At 41.8% G+C, this 26370-nt stretch overlaps 1 protein-coding gene across 1 annotated transcript in view; it reads right to left on the bottom strand.

Annotated features, from left to right (window-relative positions):
* Positions 1-6237: 6237 nt before the first annotated feature.
* Positions 6238-26370, bottom strand: part of LOC308309150 (chemokine-like protein TAFA-2) — a gene marked incomplete at both ends in the record, with an annotated part of 29003 nt that continues 8870 nt past the window's right edge. Inside the window, 3 exons of the mRNA XM_080754626.1 lie at positions 6238-6267; positions 7960-8084; positions 19934-20086. Coding sequence (XP_080610752.1) covers positions 6238-6267; positions 7960-8084; positions 19934-20086 — 308 coding nt within the window. The remainder of the gene's footprint in view (positions 6268-7959; positions 8085-19933; positions 20087-26370) is intronic.

Genomic DNA, 26370 nt, shown 5'->3' with positions numbered 1-26370 from the left:
TGGTACAACGGGATTTTTAAGGGATTCACGTTTTTGGCAGTTAATGAGTTAATGACATATTTCAATATTGAAAATGGGTGGTCTTCCCCTTTAAGACCTATTTTATAAGCCCTATTTTATACTTCGTCTTTTGAAAATAGCTGCTATTTTCCTATTGTTTTGTGAAAAGAAATCTAGTTTTTAATGTTGAAAATTGGGGTGAAATAAAATGACATAAGGATGCTGGGGTTAATACTGTATGGTTCAAATCAGCTGCATCATTCGACACTTTTAACTCTGAGAGTTGACTAATACTGAGGATTTAATTTAGGGAATTTTTACCTAATTCTTATCTACAATATAATAATAATAAACTGGACCATGTTTACCTAAACTAGTGGCAAGGAAGTAACTGTTGGCGAAGGCTAGCAGGTGCACAGGAGTTCAGCAGCGAGTCGGCAACAAAATAAACTCTTTGAGTTCATGAAAGTGCAAATTACCTCTGTCACACTAGCTGCACAGGTGAAACTCTCTGTCATCCATTCCCCACACAGACTGGGACAAAGTAATGAGTATAAGTATATAATAATCAAATTGTTTCAAAGCACAAGGGGTTTCATATGAATTTCCAATCCAAAGGAATGTATTTGTTAATTTAAGGGAATTGATTCGCAATGCGTGGCTGCACTGAGGGGGGAGGGGGGAATTGGACCCATTAGAAAAGTAAATGGAAACGTAGGATTTTTCTGACAGTTAGGCTATCCTGGTAGTGTTTCTATTCTCCACTTGAACCCTACAGTATATACTGTACGTAGTTCACTGGGGGCCCCCAGAGCTATACTGGGCCCCCTATCTTTCCCACCTCTACACTGAATGTCTTCATCACAAATAGCAAAACTATACACAATGCACACTATGCGCATTACACAATGCGACCTTGTGAGCTTGTAGAACTGCTATTTTCACAGAATGTTTGCTTCCCAGAATGAGGACACTAGGGTTCAACACAGTTTAGTGTCCAGAGTAGACACATTGCAATGGGACACGAGACTCCGCTGGTTCAGGACAGAATCATGGCAGAGCTGTATATTCTTAGATTTAGATTCCACTCTCCTGTGTTCTTAGCTTTCTATGAAGACAAAAATATAATCATGTTCCTTTAAAAAAAAAGAAAAAAGAGGGGATTAAAGTGAGATGTACCACAGTGTTTATCCAGATAGTACTACATATTTACTCTGAATAAGAGCCATATTTGGCCTTATGCTACAGATGGATTTCTTTCCCGCGTTGATGCCGTCAAAGCGCTCTGAAGGCCAGGATCTTTTCTCGTGATTAAACTGCCCGTCATGAAGCTCCCTCCCTGACTGACAGCTCCTGCCCAACCAAACATACGTTCTGGGGAAAGTCTTGAAAAGGCTCGGCTCGAGACGAACACACAGGGGCGTCACACCAAATTCTGGGCCCCGGGTACAAGGATTCACTGCGGCCCCCCCCCCCCATGAATGTTAACCATTGAAAAATAGCAGATATACAAGCTCACAGCGCGGCACCGAGTGCCGCGCTGCGAGCTTGTAGATCTGCTATTTTTGAGAAATCGTGAAAATGTGTGCCAAGAAACCTATGTTTCCATGTCAGTGATGCTCAAACTTTTTCCATGTGAAGGACCCCCCCCCCTAGTGATGCGCGGGCCGACCCGGTGCCCCCACCCGCCCGCCAACCCGCCCGCGTGCGGGTGGGTGGGTCAAGGTTTGAGACTCAATATTGGCGGGCGGCGGGCGGGCGGGTTATCACCACTCTCATGTGCAAAAAATAAATAAGAATAATCACCTGTTCTTATTTGCCTTTTATTCTTAATAAGAGTAGTCCTATAAGAATAAGAATATAATGTTTGAATACGAGCATGAGCGAGCGAGCATGTTTTAAAATGCGCCAGAGAGGAGCGAGGTTTCTCCTCCGCTCCTTGGTGCGAGGACCGTCCCAATTCCGCTCCTGTTGGGCCCGCGAACCGCATTTTGCCAACATTTGACACAACGTGAGCACAGCAGAAGAATGCACAAACAATTCAGCAGGATTTCACTTACCGTATGTGTCTCTGTCATCCACACAAGTCCGTTTATAGCTAAATACTTTGTGTCGGGTAAGTTATAGACTATAACCAGCCAGTCAACGGATACGATTTGAAACACAACTTTCGCAAGTGAGACGGATTTTTTGACTGAATGAACCAACCACGCTCGCCTCGAGAATTAAAAAAAGTATAAAAGCTATTTGAGATGTTTAGATTAGAATCTTTACACACCTGCTCCCAAATAATTAATTATATAATTCCAGTTCACTGCGCATATATTATGTAGGTCATTTCAATTAAGCTCTCGCACTCAATTGTGTCAGCGCTCTTCTGAAAAGAGTCGAGCAGCTCCCGCCTCCCTTAGTTTAAACTAGGTTATAAAATGACATATAGGCTATAGAGAATAGATTTTCAGCCAAGAAGTGAATGAAAACGTAGGCCAGTGCTTTCTTATTGTCCATGCTGGATTATTATTTCTTCAAATTGACTGCATCCATCCTGGATCACACAATAAGAGGTAACATCCAGGTCTTTATTATCCATCATGCTTTCAAATCAAACAAAGTAATCACTCATAGGCCTATGTGTGATGTGTGAGACCAAGTTTAACATCTTAAACATCACATGCTGCGCATCCAAAGTCAGCCGCCTCTCCTCCTCTTTCTCTCCTCCTCCTGTGTGTCTCCGCTCTCATATAGGCTACTAAATTGAACAGCCTTTCGGACTTTAAGTCACTCGGACTTTAAGGCCATCGGAAAATCACCATGCGCCCACCTCGAGTCGCTCCCATGATCCCATCTCTCCAATCTGGTGAATCAATAACCAACAGAATGTAATATTGTCCGTCTTTTGCTGTCTGCGCTGTATAAATATGATTGACATAAAACCTGAAACGCCATTCTTCCCCGACGATGCCCCAGAGAGAATGAACGTCTTTGAATGAATGTCTTTTAGGCTAAACCCCAATTTGAACAACACGTTTGTTTATTTAGCCCATGACAATATTGTGCTACTGTAAACCTTTCTGTAAAGCGACGTTGGGTACTTAGAAGAGCCGTATACAGATGAGCTATTCTGGAGATGATATAGCCTACCATCTTTTTTTTAAATGCGGGTTGCGGGGCGGGCGGATTCGTTGATTTGTATATTGTTCTGCGGGGCGGGCGCGGGCGGGTTACGTTTCGTGCGGGCTGTGGGTCGTGCGGGTTATGAAAAAAACCTGACCCGCGCATCACTACCCCCCCCCCATTTCAAAAGATTTAGTTCCAGGGACCACCCCCAGAAGCAAACATTTGAGTTACAAATGTTCACTTAAAAAATACATACATTCAAAGATTTGCACACATTTTCACGACTTTTCAAAAATAGCAGATCTACAAGCTTGCAGCGCGGCACTCGGTGCCGCGCTGTGAGCTTGTATATCTGCTATTTTTCAATAGCTAAAGTTACTAGGGCCCCTACACCTTGGGCCCTAGTAACTCAGTCCCACTTTCCTACCCCTTGTGACGCCCTGCGAACACACATAACACCTTCATAATGGTCTCTGCAAGCGGCCTGTCAGCCGCCATAGCCGTTTGACAGAGGTAAGCTTCCCCGCTGAAGTTGTAAGGCTTCATTATAGATGCTGAACATTTGACAGAGAACAGATATCTCCAACAGGCTCATTAGACAATTTCACAAACAGGGCCGCTTGACACGGAACCGGAGCACAGGGGCGTCACAAGGGGTAGGAAAGTGGGACTGAGTTACTAGGGCCCACGGTGGTGGAGAGGCCTTAATTATTTTATGCTTTAGCAGATATACAAGCTCACAGCACGGCACCGAGTGCCGCGCTGCAAGCTTGTAGATCTGCTATTTTTGAAAAGTCGTGAAAATGTGTGCAAATCTTTGAATATATGTATTTTTTTAAGCGAACATTTGTAACTCAAATTTTGCTTCTGGGGGGTCCCTGGAACTCAATATTTTGAGATGGGGTTCCGTGGCCAAATACATACCATTTTGGGGGTCCTTCACATGAAAAGGTTTGAGCTCCACTGACATAGAAACATAGGCTTTTCAAAAAACCTCAGAAGGATTTGAAATATTCAAAGATTTTCAGGATTTTTCAAAAATAGCAGATCTACAAGCTCGCAGCGCGGCACTCGGTGCCGCGCTGTGAGCTTGTATATCTGCTATTTTTCAATAGTTAAAACACAGGGGCCCCGCAGTGAATCCTTGTACCCAGGGCCCAGAATTTGGTGCGACGCCCCTGTTGGAGCAACAGCAGCGCCATCCGGTATTATATGAATCATGTTCAATTATGGAGCTAAAGACGAAGCACAACAGTCCCAACCATCCTGCCTGCTTCACCCGACTTCATATTAGAAAACCCACATAATCATATCAAACGTGTGAGAGAGAAGCGGCTCCCATACATTGAGGATGTTACACCACTTTGCATACGTTTAAGCAGAGAGAGAGCCTTGTCGAAATGCACATGTGCAATAAATTGCTCCCCTTGCCGAGTCATTTACATCCCAGGCTGTCATTGTGATTAATGTGGTCCTAATTTGAGAATAATTCCATGCTAAAAAGACAAAAGATTAGGGCCTTTCGTCAGCAGAGAAAGCATCTTCAGAGATGGATCTAACAGAAGGAGCACTAATATGTTTTTCTCGACGGCGGAATTCATTTCTGTGAAACTCAAATGTTCAAAGATGTACAAAAAAAGTTAAAAGAAACCTTTTAACTCTGGTGTTACATTGATTTAATTGGCAATTGACAAGTAATAGTTTGACAAATTAAGGATGCATTTCTTGTCGATGCATAAAAGCTTATTTGCAACATCCACTCGAATTCTTCAATTGGAGAAAATTAATGACATTTGTGAGACTATCAAAAAATTTGGAAATAAACCCGCCTCATTAGAGTTTATTTAATTAAACTGATGAGTAATAACTTGATTAATGCAATAATCCTTTCTGATGGAGGAAGATTGACTGAAACAATTTAGCACATTGTAGTTCTTCTGGGGGGAGACGTTGATGCTCTCTGTCACAGCCAGCCAGCCAGCCAGCCAGCCAGCCAGCCAGCCAGCCAGCCAGCCAGCCAACCAACCTAAATAACTGACTGTGATTCTTTTGGGTTCTTTGAAAAGACAGACAGACAGACAGACAGACAGACAGACAGACAGACAGACAGACAGACAGACAGACAGACAGACAGACAGACAGACAGACAGACAGACAGACAGACAGACAGACAGACAGACAGACAGACAGACAGACAGACAGACAGACAGACAGACAGACAGACAGACAGACAGACAGACAGACAGACAGACAGACAGACAGACAGACAGACAGACAGACAGACAGACAGACAGACAGACAGACAGACAGACAGACAGACAGACAGACAGACAGACAGACAGACAGACAGACAGACAGACAGACAGACAGACAGACAGACAGACAGACAGACAGACAGACAGACAGACAGACAGACAGACAGACAGACAGACAGACAGACTGACTGACTGACTGACTGACTGACTGACTGACTGACTGACTGACTGACTGACTGACTGACTGACTGACTGACTGACTGACTGACTGACTGACTGACTGACTGACTGACTGACTGACTGACTGACTGACATACATTCTTTTGGGTTCTTTGAAAAGCAAGCGTTTTTTACTGTATTTCATGAGACTGCTGACTGCTTGTTTCTCCTCAGTGTTTACATTTAGTTTGCATAATGGGGTTATGGGAAGCAATGTAGTCTATCTTCAGAGAGTTAATAAGGCCATCTGTTCAGACAACTCTATAAATGTACACTAAATATGCACAATTAACATGTATTAAGTCAAGATAAAATATTCATACTGTGCAATTTGAATTTTTGAATACCTATCTATTTGTCCACTTAAGCCCTACATACTTTGTCGTATGATGAATAGCAAAAATAGACGATCCAAAGTTGCATCTTGATGCATTGTGAGCTTCTACATCTGCTATTTTTGCTATAAGAAAGTGGACATCTTTGAAATAAAATTTGTTCATGTCTTTATAACAATTTGTTTGTTTGTTTTTTGCATTAAAATACAGAAATCAGACCACAACAAGAATAAAGAGAGGGTTATTATTATTTCTATCTAGTCAAACTGGGCGGTATACATTACCTTCATCCCCACCTGTGGCACCGAGGGTTACCAAAGCTGATCCCTGTCCGCTGAAATCTTTCCGGTGGTCCACGTTAATGAAGATGACAAAGGAAGGATACACGTTTTAGATTTCATACAGGGAGAAATTAGCACATGCATGAGGTTATTATGGTTGATGAGTCCGTCAATACGGCAGATGAAATGATGGCCACAAAAAAAAAAGAAAAAAAAGAAAAAGAAAACACCATTCCTTTCTGAGGTGCCGACAAGTCCCTGAATCGATAGCCTCAGGCTCCATGGCTCCAGGCAGGTGTGGTGTGGGCAGTCTAAATAATTAAGTACATGGAAGGAGGCAGAACTCAAGTCTAGGGGTCGTCATAACGCAGGGAAGGATGCAGGTTTCATGTTTCCACGTTAAAAGCAAGTAATTGGAGTGAGTAATTTGCCAGTTTGGGTGCTCACAATGGCTGGAGAGTGCTAAGGAGACATGCCAGGCGCGTCCCGAACGGGCCCTTTGGGGGCCCAGCAGTGACTCAAACATTAGGAGTTCTTAGTTAATGGGCTGGGAAGACAAATGGAACACATGACATGTTGACCTTGAGTGAAGGCCTACATGGGGACTGCAGACATGGTTCCACCGGTGCTAGACTTGGCTCTTTTGGACTACGAAGTGTAACCCACAACCAGAAGAAGTTCTGTGTTGTTGTTTTTTTGAAGCGGTGAAGACCGCTTCCTATGAGTGGCTTTGTGTGTCCCACGCCCATATATGGTCATTTCAGTTCAGAATGAACAGGGTTTTTCAAAAACACAATGTATGTCACCTCATGTCCATATATGGTCACTCCAGGCCAGAATGAACAGTTTTTTTCTGTCCCGTACGTCCAGAATATCAGTCCAGAATGAATAGGCTTTTTCAAAAAGCAAAATGTGTGTCCCATGTCCATATATGGCCATTTCAGTTTAGAATGAATAGGCTTTATCTGTCCTGTACGTCCAGAATATGTGTGTAGTGTCCCTCCCGGTCAGATGAATGGATACTTTGAGGATTGGTCAAGCCTCACATGATAATTCAGCCCTCCGTTCTTTATATATTCATTCAGAATATATAAAGAATGTAGAATTCAGAATATATAAAGAATGAATAGATCACAGAGTCCATAACTGTATAGATGTATAGATCACAGAGTTCATAACTCTAGAACACATAGAATAAAAGTTCACCGGTTCACTTCGAACCGAGGTTTGATTTTTTACTCTATTTTTCCATTATAACCAGACCCACTCCTGATGGGAAAGGTAGCCTACGTCATTAAAAGAAACGAATCAAAGTGAAAACTGCCGATGTACAAGCTCACACCGCGTTCGTGACACGTTGAGAACTTGTAGATCGTCTATTTCGCTATTTTGAAATGACCATATCTGGTAGGTTTAGTACTTCCTGAGAAGGGCATTAGGGTCTGAGAACATAGGGTGTCCATGCCTTACCTCTTAATATCCCTAAACTCTTTTGCCATTTTTTACTATTTTGAAAAACATTTTTACATTTTTAAATAGCTGATCTACAAGTTCACAACATTTCGATGTAGATCGGCTATTTGAAGTATTTTAAAAATTGTTTTACAAAATACTGTAGTAAAAAAAAGGCAAAGAAGTTTAGGGATAAGGGGTAACCCTAACCCTAACCCTGACGAAAATATAGCTCCATATCTAAAACCGAGCCGTACCATAAGGAAACAGAACCTGTATATATAAGACTACGGTATATACCTTTGTGGTTTTGATCTTGTTCCCAGTGGCACAACTCCACCCTTTCAGATCAGGGAGAACTTTACACTCTTCGCCGTCGAGGCACGGGTGCATCTGACACCACCACTTCTGTTCCACTATAGAGGCTGGAAGAGGAGACAGTGGGCATTACGATTGTATTGTAATGAACAGGGATCTATTTGTGAAAGGGAAAATACGGAGGATGTTATCTAAACCACTTAAGCCCCGTATACGTTGTCGCACAACAAACTGCGAATATCTTGCCGATCTACAAGCTCACTACTCATCACAACACATTATCATATCTTTTTTTTTATTTTATAATTTTTATCCCACGATTTTGTAACCCATTTTCACCCAGTGCCAATTGCCTATGTAATCCTGGGCTCTGCTCTCCCTCTGCCGCGCCTGGGGAGACAACAGACTGACACAGGAACACGCCCCCAGTGCCCACAGCGTCCCCCGAACACAGGACCTTCTAGCTGTGAGGCGAAGCGCTAACCACTGCGCCACCGTGCCCACACATTATAATATCTAACCCTGGTTATAAATGTATTTTAGTTACCGTAGATGAGACACACAATCAGAGGCAGAATGGCACTCGTGTTGCCTGTTTCCACACATCATTAAAGACGGGGGCGCGTTATAAAAGTGCATTATCTACATCTCACACACCAGCCTCCTCTGTGATTATGAGCGTTCTCTGTAATGAGCGGGAGGTCATCTCGAACGGCGTGTAACACCAATACTTCTGCAGAATGTATTGGATGGAATGGATGTTGCGCTGCAGAAGGCCATTAATCTGCATCACTATAGCCGTGCTCATAGCATCGATGTTGTGTAAAGAGCACTTCAGTCCAATGACAACCAGATGGTGGTTGTGTAACATTGGCTATTAAAAAAGCCACGAGGGCTTCTCGTTAAATGAAATGGCTGTATTGATTGCCAAACAAAAACATTGTATGGGGGCCACATTTCACTTAACCCATTTAGAACGGGTACACATTTTGTGTATCATTATTTCATGCTTTAACTATTGAAAAATAGCAGATATACAAGCTCACAGCGCGGCACTCGGTGCCGCGCTGCGAGCTTGTAGATCTGCTATTTTTGAAAAATCGTGAAAATTCGAATTTTTACCCGATTCTATAAGTGTCTTTTGAATCCTTCTAAGGTTTTTTTTAAAAACCCATGTTTCTGTGTCAGCAATCTGACCAGCCATCGTCAAAGAAAAGGTACTTTTCACTTAATTGGAGCTCAGTTAGTCTGTTCTTGAGAGACTACTATGACAGTGGTTCTCAAACCTTTTCATGTGAAGGACCCACAAACTGATATTTATTTGGCCACAGACCCCCATCTCAAAATATTTAGTTCCAGGGACCACCCAGAAGCAAAATTTGAGTTACAAATGTTCACTTTGAAAATACATATATTCAAAGATTTGCACATATTTTCACGACTTTTTCAAAAAATAGCAGATCTACAAGCTTGCAGCGCGGCACTCGGTGCCGTGCTGTGAGCTTGTATATCTGCTATTTTTCAATAGTTAAAGCAGTCAATATGCCCAGGCAATATGCCCAGGTCAATATGCCCAGTCAATATGCCCAATATGCCCAAATGGGTTAATGCAATGATGCCTTGAGGAGGGGGGGGCGTCAGTCTCATATAGAGATGATAGTTGAGGTAATCCCTGCACGTAGAGGAGAGAATAATTAAAAGGTTAAGTGCTGATAATTTCTTTTTTGAGAGCTCCCGTGGAGAGCTTTAAACTAGGGCCATAGGCTCACGGCTCTAATTTGCAGAGAATGTCAATACTAATGTCACGGAATAGAATAGGTCAAACACGATGGGACTTGAGGTGAAAACTTTCAAAGCAGCGATTTATGTTTAGTCGGTGGTCAGGTGCATATAGCATGCTAGGTAATGTTCACGTCACTGACTTTAGGGCCTGTAGTAGTACGCCCACTACAAATATTACATGTATTTTTAATCTTCAGAAACCCCTTGCATAGGGAATGGGATTTGACAGTTTATGCTCATTGCATTCATATAATACGCAACGAGGTCTTTAATGCTGACTGAGCTTTGAAAAGGACAGTACTGTATCTCAAAATTCAGCTAAATTATCTGCATCACGTTAACTCATTCTGTGCCAATGACGTTTTTTTTCCCAATAGCCCTGGGTGCCAATGACGGTTTATGACGGTTTTTGTGTTTTTTTGTATAGAAAAAAACATCTTTTTTTTTTTCTTTTTTTTTAAGATGTCAAAATGACCTGAGATCAGAGAGATGCTTTTCTCTGTTTGTGTGTTCGCTCCCTCGTTTAGCTGATTGAACAATCAGACAATGGTTCTCTGGAACCATTTGTCTGATTGACAAAATTCTTTTTGCCACTGAATCACAACAACTGTGTCTGTTTCTGTGGGGGAAAGAAAATCATTTTTTTTCATTGCATAGTAAAGAAAAACATACAAAATCGTGGCACAGCTACCTTGGAGCCATTTTGGCATTTGGCACAGAAGACACACATTAACCAAACATCAAATTTGCTATTAGGATGTGCAACACAAGCACTTTTAAAACGATTACTGTAGATGAAAGGAACATTATACAGTGTGTTGGGTTATGAAAATCATGGGTCATCTAAATTTACACCTAATTTCAAATTTGCTTCATTCAACTTCTGCCTCTTGCAAATGTTATTTGAAGCTGTGATGACACACAAAAAACATAAATCATGCTATCTCTTTGGCTAATATTGTATGTACTGTACTGTACTGTCAGTCGGCCGGTCCGTCTCCCCTTGCCCGCACTATGAAAACCAGGAAGTCGCGTTACGGGAAAATGTATTTTATTACTAAATCTGTGCATATAAAAAGATCTAACCTCTCAGATACCTTAGTTTTAGCAACATTGTTCATGTCAAGCAGTTAGTTTGGCTTATTTATTGAAATGATAAAAATCGCTATGCTGGGCGGTGGATTATGACCCCGCTGGTGGGCGGTTGAAGGCTGGATTCCAGCTGGGGAGGAGGGAGCTAAATTCGGGCAGATTTTGGTGGTGGTGTTTGGTGACCGAGACAAATGCAGCGCTGTGCGTGGCTCTCATAGCAATTTTGATAATTATAATGAATAAGCATGAACAAACTAGTTTATGTGGACGATATCTAATTATCTATGTAACTAAGATATTCGATTGGGTACCTATATTTTATATGCGCAGAATTACAATTAAAATACATTTTCAGTTGAGGCTACTTTCTCAATTTCCTGGTCAGTGCGAGCCAAGTCAGCCAGGAGCTCTCTCTCTGCTCTCTGACTGTTTCAGAGCGTTTATAGAGAGACCACGTGACCTACTGTATGATAATGTTATAAATCGGTGCGTGACATCACACCTTTAAAGAAAACCAGGCTTCACACGCATTTGATCATTGTTAGTTGAAACGTATTTTATTCTACTGTCTTACTTGCATCATAAAGTGGAAAACCAGTAAAGAGGAAGAAATAATTGTCATATAGTAACTATAAATATCATTCTTGTAACTAGTTCAGTTTCAATCTGATCCGATTTTGCCCAAAAATATCTCGTTCAAGTAATCTCACTTAAAAGGATCCCTGGCTAATACGACAAATATGCCTTAATACATTATAATTGTCCTCTATAACTACAATGTAAAATTAAAAACACCGGGATCCCTTTAAGTAATGTAGATTACTTAAAGGACAATTCCGCCCTAAATAACATCTAGGATAGATATCTGCAGCGGGAGTGAGTTCCCGCGAGACCCGCAGGTCCCGCCACCATATATTGCGGCACGGGCGGTATTTTAATCCCTGCGGGCGGTTACAGGCGGTCAAAATAAAGCCAGCAGGCCCGCAAAATCCCATGCCCTGCCGCAAAAAGCTTATACTTTAGCAAGATGTGATTATGTAGAGAACGTAATTTTCCCTGCTGAGCACACAGCACGCACCACAATATGTGGACTTTCTCTCGCTCTCTCTCCCCCTCCCCCTACCTCTCCCTCTCTCTCTCTCTCGCTCTCCCTCTCTCTCGTTTGTTCTCACGCTACCCGGTGCGCAGATTGTTGCGGTGGCATTGCTATTTAAATAACAACTATTTATTATAATAATATAGGCCTATGTCCCATGGCCATATAAACACTTTCCCTCTGTTAACAACCCCTCACAAATGCTCCTCTCTCGCGCACACTAATCCTGTTTGGTAATGGTTTTGGATCTCAATGGATAAGATACAAACCCTTCTATACTTTAGCAAGATGTGAATATGTAGAGAAAGAGAACGTAATTCGCCCTGCTGAGGACAACGCATGCACCTACAATACGGGGAGTCTCTCTTTCTCTCTGTCTCTTTCTCTCTCTCGCTCGCTCTCTCCTTCTGTCCCTCGCCCTCTCCCTCTCTCCCTCTCTTTCTCTAATTTGTTCTCACACTACCGTGCGCAGCTTGTCGCGGCGGCATTGTCACTCACTATTTAATATATAACTATTTATATATGTCCCTCCCATCGCGATATGAACACTTTACCACATGTGTGTGCAACCCCTCACAAATGCTCCTCTCATCTTGCACCACCGCACACTTATTCTGTTTGGTAATGGTTTTGGATCTCAAAGTGCCTTCTTGGGAGGGAGGCTGTTGGACGCGCATAATTTGTTTGTTGCGGGCGCGAGCGGCGGACAGGAATTGTCTGCGGGGCCGTGCGGGCAGTCAAAATGAAATCATTGCGACGGGGGGTAGGAGTGGTCAGAAATCAAGCGGGAGCGGGCGGTAACGGGATTAAAAAATCTGTCCCGCGCAGATCTCTAATCTAAGATCATTTTCCTACTTATATTGATCCAAAATTACTGTCCATGGGGTCTAATAGCAGAAATGCCCCTGTTGTCCGGTTTCCCCAGCAGAACCCAGCAGCCCTCATATAGCCCCCCTACCCCCAATACACACGGATGTGGACTCACACACAGGGAAAACCCCCTCCCCCAGCCCTGATAATGGCTATTTGAACACCTCAGACATGAAAGGTACTTTTGTGAAAAGAGGACTGAAAATGATTCATCTCAACATCAACAGTTTGAAACCCAAACTGGATCAAATCAAAGCTATGTTTCTTGATGGTAAGGTACACATTTTAACCTTCTCAGAGACTAAACTCGATGACTCATTCTCAGATACTAGCATTGAAATAGCCAATTACACTGTCATTAGGAATGATAGGAACAGGAAGGGAGGCGGTGTTTGCATGTATATTCACAATGATTTAAATTTTATCATTCGCCCTGACCTACACCACAGCTCTCTTGAAACTGTATGGGTCGAGATAATTTTTGAACATGCTAAAAATATACTAATATGCGCAGTCTATAGACCCCCTGACCAGAATGACTTCTTTGAGCTGTTTGAGGAGAGCTTAGCAAAGGTGGACGGTATTGAGTATTATGCTTTGGGCGACTGGAATGTTTGTGCTTTGCGTAAAGAAGCACCCCTGTTCAAGTCCTTTAATGGGTTATGTAATCAATATGGTCTCACTCAGCTCGTTACCGTACCTACCAGGGTGACGGAGCACTCCCAAACCCTCATAGATCTCATCGTAACCACAGACAAATCCAAAGTCACCGCTAGCGGGGCTATTGTATGCGGTCTTAGTGATCATTACATGATCTACTGTACGCGTAAAATACACAAACCCAAGGCTAGTGGTCACAAAACAGTGGTAGCTAGAAGCCTCAAAAACTACTCCAGTGAGGCATTAAATCACACACTAGCGAATACTGACTTTTCTTCTGAACTGAATTGTACAAATGTCGAAGGAGCATGGTGTGGTTTTAAAACCAAATTGACCAATGCTCTAGACGACGTGGCCCCCTTGCAAACCACCAGGGTTAAAGCCCGCCAAGAGCCATGGTATAACTCAGATATAGCCGAATCAGCTAAACTCAGAGACAAAAAGTACGATGAAAAACGTAAGTGTTGCAAAAAGCTTAGGAAAAAATTCAACCCTGACCTCAAGATCCAAATCAAACATCTTACTGCTCAGTGCAAGAAACTCAGAAACCAGACGATCGCACTATGTAGATCCGCCCAAAAAGACTACATCGACACCAAAATCGACGAATACAAAAATAAACCACGAGACCTATGGAAGTTGCTTAACAACCAATTAGGCTTAAAATCTAAAAACATATGCCACAGCATAAACATCAAAACGGACGCCGCTCTCATTTCTGACAAATGTGAAGTAGCTACCCATCTTAACAAAACCTTTACCACCATGGCCCATTCACTGGTTGAAAGACTGGTCGCCCCATCTGGGCGGTATGGTATAAATTTTGTTAAGAAATACTACAATAAACTGGGTGTCATAAAAGACAGTTTTAAACTTGCCACAGTGACAACTGATGAAGTGTTTAAAAAACTGAGCGCCCTACCTCAGCACAAGGCCACTGGCCTTGATAAAATTCCAGATAGATTTCTCAGAGATTCAGCCGCCACCATTGCTCCAATCATTACCCACATAATTAACCTTTCCATCGAACAGGGTCATGTCCCACAGGACTTCAAACTAGCAAAAGTAACCCCCCTGCATAAAAAAGGTAGCAAACTAGACCCTGGAAACTACCGTCCCGTTTCCATTCTCAGCTCCATATCCAAAGTCATGGAGAAAATAGTCTACGAACAGATTGCAAGATATCTCGATGAGAATAATCTGATTTACGAGTTCCAATCTGGATTCAGAAAATCTCATTCCACCGACACATGCCTTCTCTATTTGACTGACCAAATCAAACGCGAAGCGGATGACGGCAAATATAGCGGCATGGTCATGATGGACCTCCAGAAGGCATTTGATACCGTAAATCATTCTATTCTGATTGAGAAACTAAAAGCCATCGGTCTTGACAGCGCAGCAGTGAGTTGGATGCAATCTTACCTGGTGGGGAGGGAACAGGTGGTGGAGATTAACGGTACCATGTCCCCCCCCCTCCCAGTAAGCTGTGGTGTTCCTCAAGGTAGCATACTGGGGCCTCTGTTGTTCCTAATATACGTGAACGACATGGCATCTGCTTGTGACTGCAACCTGTTCCTGTTCGCGGATGACTCGGCTCTCCTAGTCTCGGGCAAGGACCACTTGCAGGTTGAGAAGACACTTAACTCTGAACTAAGTAAGATCTGCACATGGCTTAACGACAACAAATTATCAATTCACCTGGGAAAAACGGAGTCCATCCTCTTTGGAACAAATCATAACCTCAAAAAGGTCGATAACTTCACAATCAAAGTGGGTGACAAGGTCATAACACGAAAAAACGAAATCTCTTACTTAGGATGTATCCTGGAAGCTAATCTTTCCAGTGAAAAGATGACTTCTAAAGTAATAAATAAAATCAACCAACGAACTCGTTTCCTACAGAGGATAGCCCCGATGGTCAATTTTAACACACTGAAGACCATAGCTGGTGCAATAATCCAGCCCCTCTTTGACTACGGAGTCCACGTATGGTATCGTGACGCCCCACAAGCCCTGAAAACTAAACTCCAAACAGCCCAAAATAAACTAATTAGGGTCCTTTTCACTGCCTTCATTGATCCAAAAACGAGTCAGGTTGTTCTGTTGACTGGTGGTTTATTAAGGCACACTTGAATGTCTCCAAAACCAACGTAAAACTGTAAATAAAGCATAAATACAAGACAAAGTAAATAATAGAACATAAAGCTTAACAGGTAACTCATAAACATAAGGAAATAATACAAAACGAATAACAATCCATTTACCTCACTGGCTGCATCCACGACAATGAAGGTAATGAGTACAAAATGCCCAAAGAGTACATGAACTTGCCACAAACTTTGCCAGCACCATGCTGCGAACAAACACACGTCCGTCCGTCCGTCCGTCCGTCCGTCCGTCCGTCCGTCCGTCCGTCCGTCCGTCCGTCCGCACGGACGTGTGCAACACACTGAGCTGCTGGGAAGCCATTAACCGGCACACCATATAGTAAACTAGCCGGAATACACGTAAAAGGCAACTTCCTGTGCATTACTTTGCTTAGAATAATAAACATATTAACAAACTTAGAAAACAACAAATAAATGACTAAATAGATGCCATGGCGGCAGTTACACTCCCCACCAAATCACTTCTGGGATTTCACATGACCTTGAACTCACACACAATGGAACTCAATATTGTTGACCTTCAACGTGATACAAAAAGCATGTGTAAAATAACAACCTTTGTACAACCTTAAATTGTGTATCATTTCTTCAATGTACAACCATTCAAATACATAAATTCAAGATCAATAGACACCAGTATTATGGCTTCAACCTTTGACTTGTTTGAGACCTTGGACGTCAAAACACAAATGAGCAACAGTTTTCACAGCAGTCTTTAGTCAGGTGGTCGACTGTTCTTGCCTTCCACATTAGCATCTTTTAGAACCTTTTTCCTGTTCTCCCTAAAGTTGTCTCTTTTCTTCTTCCCTCTCCAGTTCCTTATTTCATGGCCTTGATCTTTCTTGGAGCTTTGGGGGAACTTGTGGCTTTTAGCTGCTACTTTCTTGTCAACAGGCTTCTTGGCTTTCTTGGGCGATTTCTTTGTGGCTGCAGGCTTCTTTGCTGCCACCTTCTTCGGCTTCTTAGCTGCTGCAGGTTGCTTGGGTGCAGCAGGCTTCTTGGCTGCCACCTTCTTGGGCTTCTTAGCTGCTGCAGGTTGCTTGTTTGCAGCATGCTTCTTTGCTTTAACTGCCATCTTAACAACAGGCTGCTTTACAGTCACCTTGTCTGCAGTCTTGTTAGTCTCTGAAGAGTAAGGAACATCAGAGCATTTAGGCTTAACCAGGGTCGGGGTGCCTGGTAGAGCTTGTGGGGCATATTGGTTTTTAAGTGCCTCCAAGCGCTCAATATCTTGCCGGATCTGCTCCATTGCATGTTCTCTTGCAAGGTACTCCGCTTTCATCTGATCCAGCTCCCTTTGTCGCTGCTCCTGCTCTGCCACCCTCCGCAGAACTGCCAGTATGGCTGCAGCTTCCTTCTCCTCAGGCCACTCAGAATCCTCATCCCTCCCATCAATGTGGACCTGAGCAGTCTGGACAATATACTTTGTGACTTTCTTACATTTATCAAGCCTGCAATACAGGTCACTGGTTGGAGTTTCGATTTCACAATATGCATTGTAAATGCCATTTAATTCTTCAAGATCTTTTTCAATTGCTTTGACTTCCTGTCTCAAATTTTCAATTGGAGCCTGGTTAAGGACACCCCTTTTGATTATTTTTGCTTGGACTTTCCAGTGATCATAAACGTAATCAAACTTGTAAAACAAAACCCTTGATCTTTCGGGTTGCAAACTTTCTTTAAAAGGTTCCATTTGTTGGACTGGTTCTTTAACTTTGTGTAGGCAACTTTGATTGTGCAGGTTCTTTAAATGTCCTTGTCAACTCACTTGCTCGAGTTGTTCAACTTTTGACATCTTTAACTTTAACCCACACACTTAACTTATAACCACACACTTAAACCATTAGTCCCATGTCAAATTAACCTTCATTTCGACACTTTACACCTTGAACATTATGCAACACTTTAAGAGCACCTTACAAACTATGAATAAAAAGGTCCTTAATTCATTCATGGCTCATTTGCATAACAATGCGATTTCTCTTCTTTCTTGAACGAATGTCACTTGAATGCACATGGTAGTATAGCACCACAGTCAGTTCCTTTACGACTTTTGCTTTGAACTGTGTGCACTAACCTTCAGGCGTCTTGATGAACAAAAGCGTGTCTTTCTTTAGCTGGCAAAGTAGCGTGGCTCTACTGTGCTCTTTGGGCGAGAACTTGGGAATTTGATCGTCCACTGTGCAGCTCCGTGAAACGGCGAGTTTGAGTCGAAAACGGCCCGCGAGGGCGTCGCTTGGTCCCGGTTCAGCAGCAGGGCTCCTGCCTACCAGATCAGAAGCGGCTGCCGTCCGGAGACCTCCACACAGGTTGAGTTGTTAACTTGGAACTGCCCGTGGATCGGATCGATGCATTGAGTTTTACTTTCACTGCCTTCATTGATCCAAAAACGAGTCAGGTTGTTCTGTTGACTGGTGGTTTATTAAGGCACACTTGAATGTCTCCAAAACCAACGTAAAACTGTAAATAAAGCATAAATACAAGACAAAGTAAATAATAGAACATAAAGCTTAACAGGTAACTCATAAACATAAGGAAATAATACAAAACGAATAACAATCCATTTACCTCACTGGCTGCATCCACGACAATGAAGGTAATGAGTACAAAATGCCCAAAGAGTACATGAACTTGCCACAAACTTTGCCAGCACCATGCTGCGAACAAACACACGTCCGTCCGTCCGTCCGTCCGTCCGTCCGTCCGTCCGTCCGTCCGTCCGTCCGTCCGTCCGCACGGACGTGTGCAACACACTGAGCTGCTGGGAAGCCATTAACCGGCACACCATATAGTAAACTAGCCGGAATACACGTAAAAGGCAACTTCCTGTGCATTACTTTGCTTAGAATAATAAACATATTAACAAACTTAGAAAACAACAAATAAATGACTAAATAGATGCCATGGCGGCAGTTACAGTCCTGCTTAGCCTTCCCTATCAGACTCACCTCACCGCTACTCACCAATTAAGAGTGGGGTGGCTCAGAGTAGATGACAGAGTACAGCAGCTTGCAATGGGCCTGGTGTACAAGATACACTACACCACTATGATACCCAAGTACCTGTCAAAATACTTTATAAACATTAAGGATGTCCATAATTACAACACCAGAGGCAGCGCCACAGATCACTTTCAACCCAGAGTCAAAACCAACAAAGGGTCAAACTCTTTTTTCTGCTATACCACCAAAATGTGGAAAGCCTTACCGAAGGCCATAAAGGAGTGTGGATCACTTGCATCCTTTAAAATTGCCCTGAAAAGCCACTTACAGGCAGCAGCCGTTCGCAACTGGTAATAATGAACCTAGCCCCAACCCTACCCTCCCCTGCCCCTTCTTTGTATATACTGTTTGTTTAAGAATTACTGTCTTTGTTTTGTTTTTCTTTACATATCTACTGCATAGTACTGTGTTCTATCTGTCTGTCATTCAATGTTATATGAGATACTTAAATGGTTTCCAGTGGAAATAAGCTTAGTCTTTTCATGGATCTCCTTTTAGTAGACCTTGTACCAGTGAACTGTACCGTCATGAAACTGTACCTTTTCCTATGCAAACTTCTAATAAAGTCTTCAATCAATCAATCAATCAATCAAAGCATAGAGTGGAGCCCATATAAGCCTATTGCTTTAACACCAGATTTGCTGCGGTCAAAAGTGATTTTCTTTTTCATGAATGTGTTCTAGTTGTCATTACAAACACATCATTGGCTGATATCACATCTTATATTGGACCATAACTGGTCCGATATGCATCACTGGCCAGATGGCCAAGAATTGGCGTGGTCGCCCTCAGGGGTCTTACTAGTGTAGATAGAAAAGATTTGTGAAGTAGTCCATCAGCAAAACAATTACATGTGTGTACTGCACTGTAGAGTAGGGCTGTCACGATATGACATTTTACAGGACGATTAATTGTCACTCAAATAATTGGCGATTAACGTTTTACATTTCTGTTTGGCTTTTAGGCTTTGAAATTGCACATGGCAGATATGACACATAACCTGAATACACAAATAAATTACTGACATATTTGACAACTTACTACTTAAAAAATTACTTTGATAGTGGAAATAGCCGATCTACAAGCTCACAACGCGTCGCGATGCGGCGCGTTGTGAGCTTGTAGATCTGCTATTTCCACTATTTCGGACATTTTTCAACATTCACGATTATGACGATTATGACAAAGTAATTGCGATAATGTCAAATAATCACGATTAGACGATTATGTAATAATTGTGACAGCCCTACTGTAGAGATGGCAAATATTCAAGTAGAACGTACCATCCACACACGATGGGGCAGCTCTGGTTGTGCCGGCCACTTGTCCTGGAAAACAGGAACACTTGACCGTTTGTGAGCGCTCTTCGATTTTGTTCTTGTTGCAGCAGCGATGCAACGCCACAACCTCGCAGGTGCCTGTTCTGACATGGTGCACTGTTGAAAACGAGAAAAGTCGCATGTGATTCATTACTCAAGAGAAATCCTATAGTGTTTATCTAACCCAGCTAAATGATAGAGAGTTGGTAACCAAATAGAACCTTATCGAGATCTTGAGAGTGTAAAATTAAACCAAATGGTTTCATTTTGGTTTCATTTTACACTCTCAAGAGTTACTTTTTTATATATATATCTGCATTGCTTAAAGTACAAGACGTCTAGACAATTAGAGAATGTAGAAGACATTTTATTTTGATCAAAGTTTGCCTGTTTCTCTCTCCTATGACCACGTCAAGAGAGCATGGAATTCAAAATCCTATCCAACACTAACAAAATATTTTTGGGGGTTCTGAGAGGCTAAATCTCATCAAATGGTGGTCCGTGGCTCAAATGCCGAATAAATAATGGACCTTGACATAAAAAGGGTTGAAAACCACTGATCTAACTCTTGAACTCGCCATAGGGCACATTTTTACATTTTCAGAGTTGACTTAACAATCAGGATTTTGCAGTGTATTGGTGACAGTATTTTAGCCAAACTGCGACCACAACAGATTTAATAAAATCAGCGGCCTCCAAGAAGTTGAGATAAAAAGAAATAAATTGTGGTGGTGGTGCTGCAGTAGCGGGAGCTAATTTCCAGATCGCCCACTATTGTCTGAGTTATTTAGGGACGGTGCTTGCTCAGTCCATGCTCTTAATTGCACGTGACATTTTCATGAGGTGTTCGTGTGCCTAGCCAGTTATTGCCAGAGTGGTAAACAACAAATTAAAAGTACTGTGTTGTACAGTAGCTTGTCAAAGAGAAATCTGAAGTGCAATCCAAGGTGACGAGTAGAAGATGTTTGGTTTATTTAGAGACAATTAGCAACAAGTCCATTAATACAGCACAATGCAACTCAAGTCTAAAGTCTTCTCTGCCCTCAGCCTTCTGCTTTGGTACAGATCTCCTCCACCCAGCAGTGGCCTGGGTATCGTTCTCTCAATACCAGTCATACTCTCAGCTACAGTATATACTCAAGAAGGCCAGGCCTAGTTTTTACACCCTTTGACAAACAGGCTATGTTAACAGCTTGATAAGAATAGACTCTTCAGGAAGTTTGAACTCAAAGCAGCTGTCAGGACACAGCTGATTAAATCAATCGATCCTCTGCAAACAGGTAGTATGACAAGACAGTCATATAGTAACATTTTTGTTCATTTCATAATGTTTTACAACATACTTCATAATTTCCATGACGAGCTACTTCCAGTTCCAACTGTCTACTCTGTAGCATTTCAACTAATTCATCTTAATTGCTGTTGAAGAGTGCAAAGGTTATGGTTCTATTTTTTGTTGTTTGTTTCATGTCAAATTATCCTTTATGGAATCAGTTTAGCTGTATCTTCAAACAGCATGTTCTCGAGAAGAAGCTGTACTAAAAGAGCTTAGTTATCACCCACTGGATCATGGAGAGAAGAATAGCTTTATTGTTAGTAATAGTGTCCAAAAAAAACGTTTGCACACCAAAAGCTTTGTGGTGCAGAGACAAAACTAACAAGCATATTGGAAGATATAGGAATTCAATTAAATGCTCCAACATTCCAGGACAGTTAACATCTGACGGAATAAAGCTGAATGTTGAGCGTTTAATTAAGTGTAAGTCAAGTCATACAGTACCTTCTTTATACTTTATTAAGTCATATTTGCTTTATTAAAATGTTATATATTCATAGACTGGGCAATAGTATTTCATAACCTTTGATGATCACAACACAAAGAAAGTAATTATTGTTACCAGAAACGGACAAAAAGGAGCTGGGAGGGTGGGGGTCCCATTTTGATTATGCACAGCACACATAGATGGCATTTCTATTCTAACAACCCCTCACCCCCTCCCCTGTCCTTCCTCCTGCATTGCATTCACCTAAAAGTAGCAGGAGGCTGACTCATACTCAGCCCCAAAACGAGAAATAATATGAAAGACAAAATGTGTACCGTGCTGTCTACAGTATAGAGAGATCTATGTGAGCAGTGCTACCGATATATTGGCACCTGAACCCCTTTCAGTCTGAGAGGCAGACTGGAGTTTCGAGTTCTATTCACATGCCCACTATGCTACCCCCTGCTATGTTGCCTCTGCATTTTACTCAAGAGTCCTATCCTTGTTGTTCAGTAAACATGCTGTGCTGTCACTAGAGAGACAGAAAGAGAATCCCGGTCAATGCTAATAACGCTTGTCTGCAGAATCCTTGTAGCATTATTCCTTGAAGCATCGTTCTTCTGCTATACCACAAAAATGTGGAATGCCTTACCGAAGGCCATAAAGGAGTGTGGATCACTAGCATCCTTTAAAATTGCCCTGAAAAACCACTTACAGGCAGCAGCCGTTCGCAACTGGTAAAAACCTAGCCCAACCCTACCCTCCCCTGCCCCTTCCTTGTATATACTTACTGTTTGTTTAGACTTACTGTTTTCTTTTTTTTTCCTTTTCTTTACATATCTACTGCATAGTACTGTGTTCTATTTGTCTGTCATTCAATGTTATATGAGATACTTTAATGGTTTCCTGTTGAAATAAGCTTAGTCTTTTCATGGATCTCCTTTTAGTAGACCTTGTACCAGTGAACTGTACCGTCATGAAACTGTACATTGTCCTATGCAAACTTCTAATAAAGCCTTCAATCAATCAATCAATCAATTATCAGTTGCCTGGATTTACCTTCATTATGTCACAATAACTCAGCCAAAACACAAGTGTTTTGCACACTGTAATGATGAAGCCTTCATGTGCACACCATCAACCACTCCTATTTTAAAATTTGATGTCGTAGCCTATAACAGCGTCACACGATGGAAATAGCAGTCCATCTACAGTATATTGTAGATCTGCTTTTTTGCCATTTGTTTCTGCAAAAAGATGTAATTGTCGCTCAAAATATAGAGACGCCAGGTTGAATGTGGTTACGGATGAAAAACTTTCTGTTTGAAAACAACACTATCTGCTCCTGTTGAAGCCACAAGTCTGTATGCGATCAATCTAGTTTAAAGAAAAACGTATTTTATTGAAAAATACTTCACTACCCACCACACTATAAACACTATAATAACGACAACAATTACAATTTAAAAGAAGCTAGCTATAAACAGTAGGCTACAGTTTTTTGCGTTTTCCAATTCTCTTCATGAACGGAATCAAATGATTTATGGTCATGATTCATCAGCATGCTGGTTGGCTTGATTCCAATTAAGCTTAAAACTGTTCATATAAGGATTTGTAAGGGTTCTGGAAAAATCTGGAGAAAATTCATGGGATTTTTACTTCCGACCCCAATGCCGGTGACATGGCGGCCATTGTTACACTGGTCAGGTCCCCTTTTTAACCCATTTCGAACGGGTACACATTATTGTGTATCATTATTGAAAAATAGCAGATATACAAGCTCACAGCGCGGCACCGAGTGCCGCGCTGCGAGCTTGTAGATCTGCTATTTTTGAAAAATCGAGTGTCTTTTGAATGCTTCTGAGGTTTTTTGAAAAACCTATGTTTCTATCTCAGCAATCTGGCTAACCATCGTCAAAGAAAAGGTCCTTTTCACTCAAATGGAGCTCAGTTAGTCTGTTCTTGAGAGACTATGTCAGTGGTTCTCAAACCTTTTCATGTGAAGGACCCCCAAAATGATATGTATTTGGCCACGGACCCCCATCTCAAAATATTTAGTTCCAGGGGACCGCCCAGAAGCAAAATTTGATTTACAAACGTTCGCTTTGAAAAGACATAATATTCAAAGATTTGCACACATTTTCACGACTTTTTCATAAATAGCAGATCTACAAGCTCGCAGCGCGGCACTCGGTGCCGCGCTGTGAGCTTGTATATCTGCTATTTTTCACTGGTTAAAGCGTTCAATAATTCTAGGCCTAACCATGACTGCTCAAATCACCACCATTGGAAATGAGCAACACAACCGCGTCGGTGCTGTGTTTACAGCAGTGTTGATTTTCCTCTGCTAAAAAAGTAACTATATTTTTACATACTTGCTCAAGCAGGTCAATTCAAACGCCTATTTGGGCTGACCGAGAACATCCTTAAACTGTAATTCAGCCTAAAACAGTCTAATTGTCTGCACTTGGGATATAAGACCCAGTTTGTGTTGGCATGTAGCCAACAGGAACAAGAACACAAATTTGGTCTGTGAAACAAAGCAAAGCCTTGAAAGAAAATTGCACTTTTCTCAAGTTTTATGTCCGTTGTCTGCCTGGAGGAGTAGGGAGACCACATCCAACCACTGCAGATGTTGTTGATGATGTTAAAGGACAACTTGTTTTTTTTACAACAAGGGTTCATATTTTAGATTGTAATTAAAGAATATAAAAGATGAGTGTTAAAATTATTTCAGGTTTTAGGTTTAGGTTTAGGTTTATTAGTCACATCCATACAGGTACAGACATACAATGAAATGCTTGTGCCAGGAGCACTCTCAGCCTTATTACACACAAAAACATCAACCCACAACAACAAGACAACAACAAGTCACCCAAGACAACCCAAAAACAACAAAAACCATACAGTGTAACAGTGTACAGTTTAAATTCATTTCTATTGTTTTAGAGATTCTTATTTCAGTGGTTGGGGGCATGCGTACAAGTGGCTAAATATGTCATTTTACACAGAATAAGCCCATTCCCAAGATACAACGCAACCTTTCATGGTTGGATGTGACTTATGGGGGCTAGAAGTGTTAAAGTAAATAGCAGTAAAGAAACTGCTGGCGTATTGTGTCTAAAAAGACATATTTAGCCACTTGTACGCATGCCCCCATGAGTACGCATGCCCCACATTTTAGCACGGTAAACGCGATAAAACAATAGAGTGAAGCAAATGAAAACATTTTAACACTCACTTTTTCTTTTCTCTAATTACAATCTAAAATATGAACCCTTGTTGTAAAAAAAACAAAGTTATCCTTTAACTATATGGAAACCGGCACATCTAGTCCACATACTGTATCTCTGTCTGTCTGTCTGTCTGTCTGTCTGTCTGTCTGTCTGTCTGTCTGTCTGTCTGTCTGTCTGTCTGTCTGTCTGTCTGTATGTCATGCCTGACACTGTGGTTCCCCTGACACATCACTGTGACATCACAGTCAGATACTCAGAGCAGGGATCTCCATATATGGGCATAAACAGGTGACATCACAGTGGTGTGGCTGGTTCAGACAGGGATCTCCATGTATGGGCATAAAATGTATTGTATGTTATGATGACATGGGAACCACTCTAACAGAATCCTTTCATGCCCATATATGGAGATCCCTGATGTCATCAATATTAAGCCCATATCTAACAGGACTTCATATGGGAATGCCCATATATGGAGGAAGACAGCATATCTGTGTGGCTTGTCAGATTTGATAGACGTCATAGGATTTTCACATAACGAATAACTAAGTAAGCATGTTTGCTTATCTCCATATAAAACTGGTCTGATATACATCACTGGACAGACGGCCAAGACATGGCGCGACCTCGCCCTGAGGCATCTTACTAGTATTGTGTAATTCTTTTTTAAACATTTTGATAATGTACAGTATATGTATATTGTACATACAGTACGTGTCTATTCGTTGTTAATAATGACTAGCCTACAGCCCCCTGCGGGGGCCTGGCCCCTTTGTGTGTGTGCCTGTTAGTCCCCCTTGGTGTGAAGCAGACAGACTGTGATTTTGCTCTCTCTGGAAGTGCCCCCGGACTGGGAGTGTGCTGCTTGGTGACGCCCATTTGTGATGTAATTCGCATCACAGGACAAAGCCGCCTACAGGCCAAAATTTGGGAAAATATTTTAAACATTTGGGGATTATGAGAAGTAGAGACACATCTGAAGGTGATAAAGTTGATGTTGGGCAAGGTACATGCGTTATTGATTTTTGTATTATGTTTTTTAGACAATTGAACAACTGCTGAACGTGGAGTTACAGATGGAAACACACACACACACACACGGGGCGATTCTAATTAAGGTTGTGGGATGTCTATTGTCAAAGTAAAGATACTCTACCATACATATTGGATAAAATAACAGCTTTAAGTGGATGATTACTCATTTCATGCACTTGGAAGTAGCCAGTTAAGCAGCAAGTTAAATCTGCGGTTTGCATGTAAGTAATAATAATAATAATAATAATAATAACTTTATGTGTACCTTTCTAGACATGAACCACAAAGTGCTGCACAACAAGTGACAGGATAATAAAAACAAAACATTTCCAAAGAAAAAGCAAAGGAAAATAAGATGATCTATCAA

This window comes from Nannobrachium achirus (assembly GCF_963921795.1).
Source record: "Nannobrachium achirus genome assembly, chromosome: 23".
In the NCBI taxonomy this organism is placed as follows: domain Eukaryota; kingdom Metazoa; phylum Chordata; class Actinopteri; order Myctophiformes; family Myctophidae; genus Nannobrachium; species Nannobrachium achirus.
This window is presented reverse-complemented; position numbering and strand designations above follow the sequence as displayed.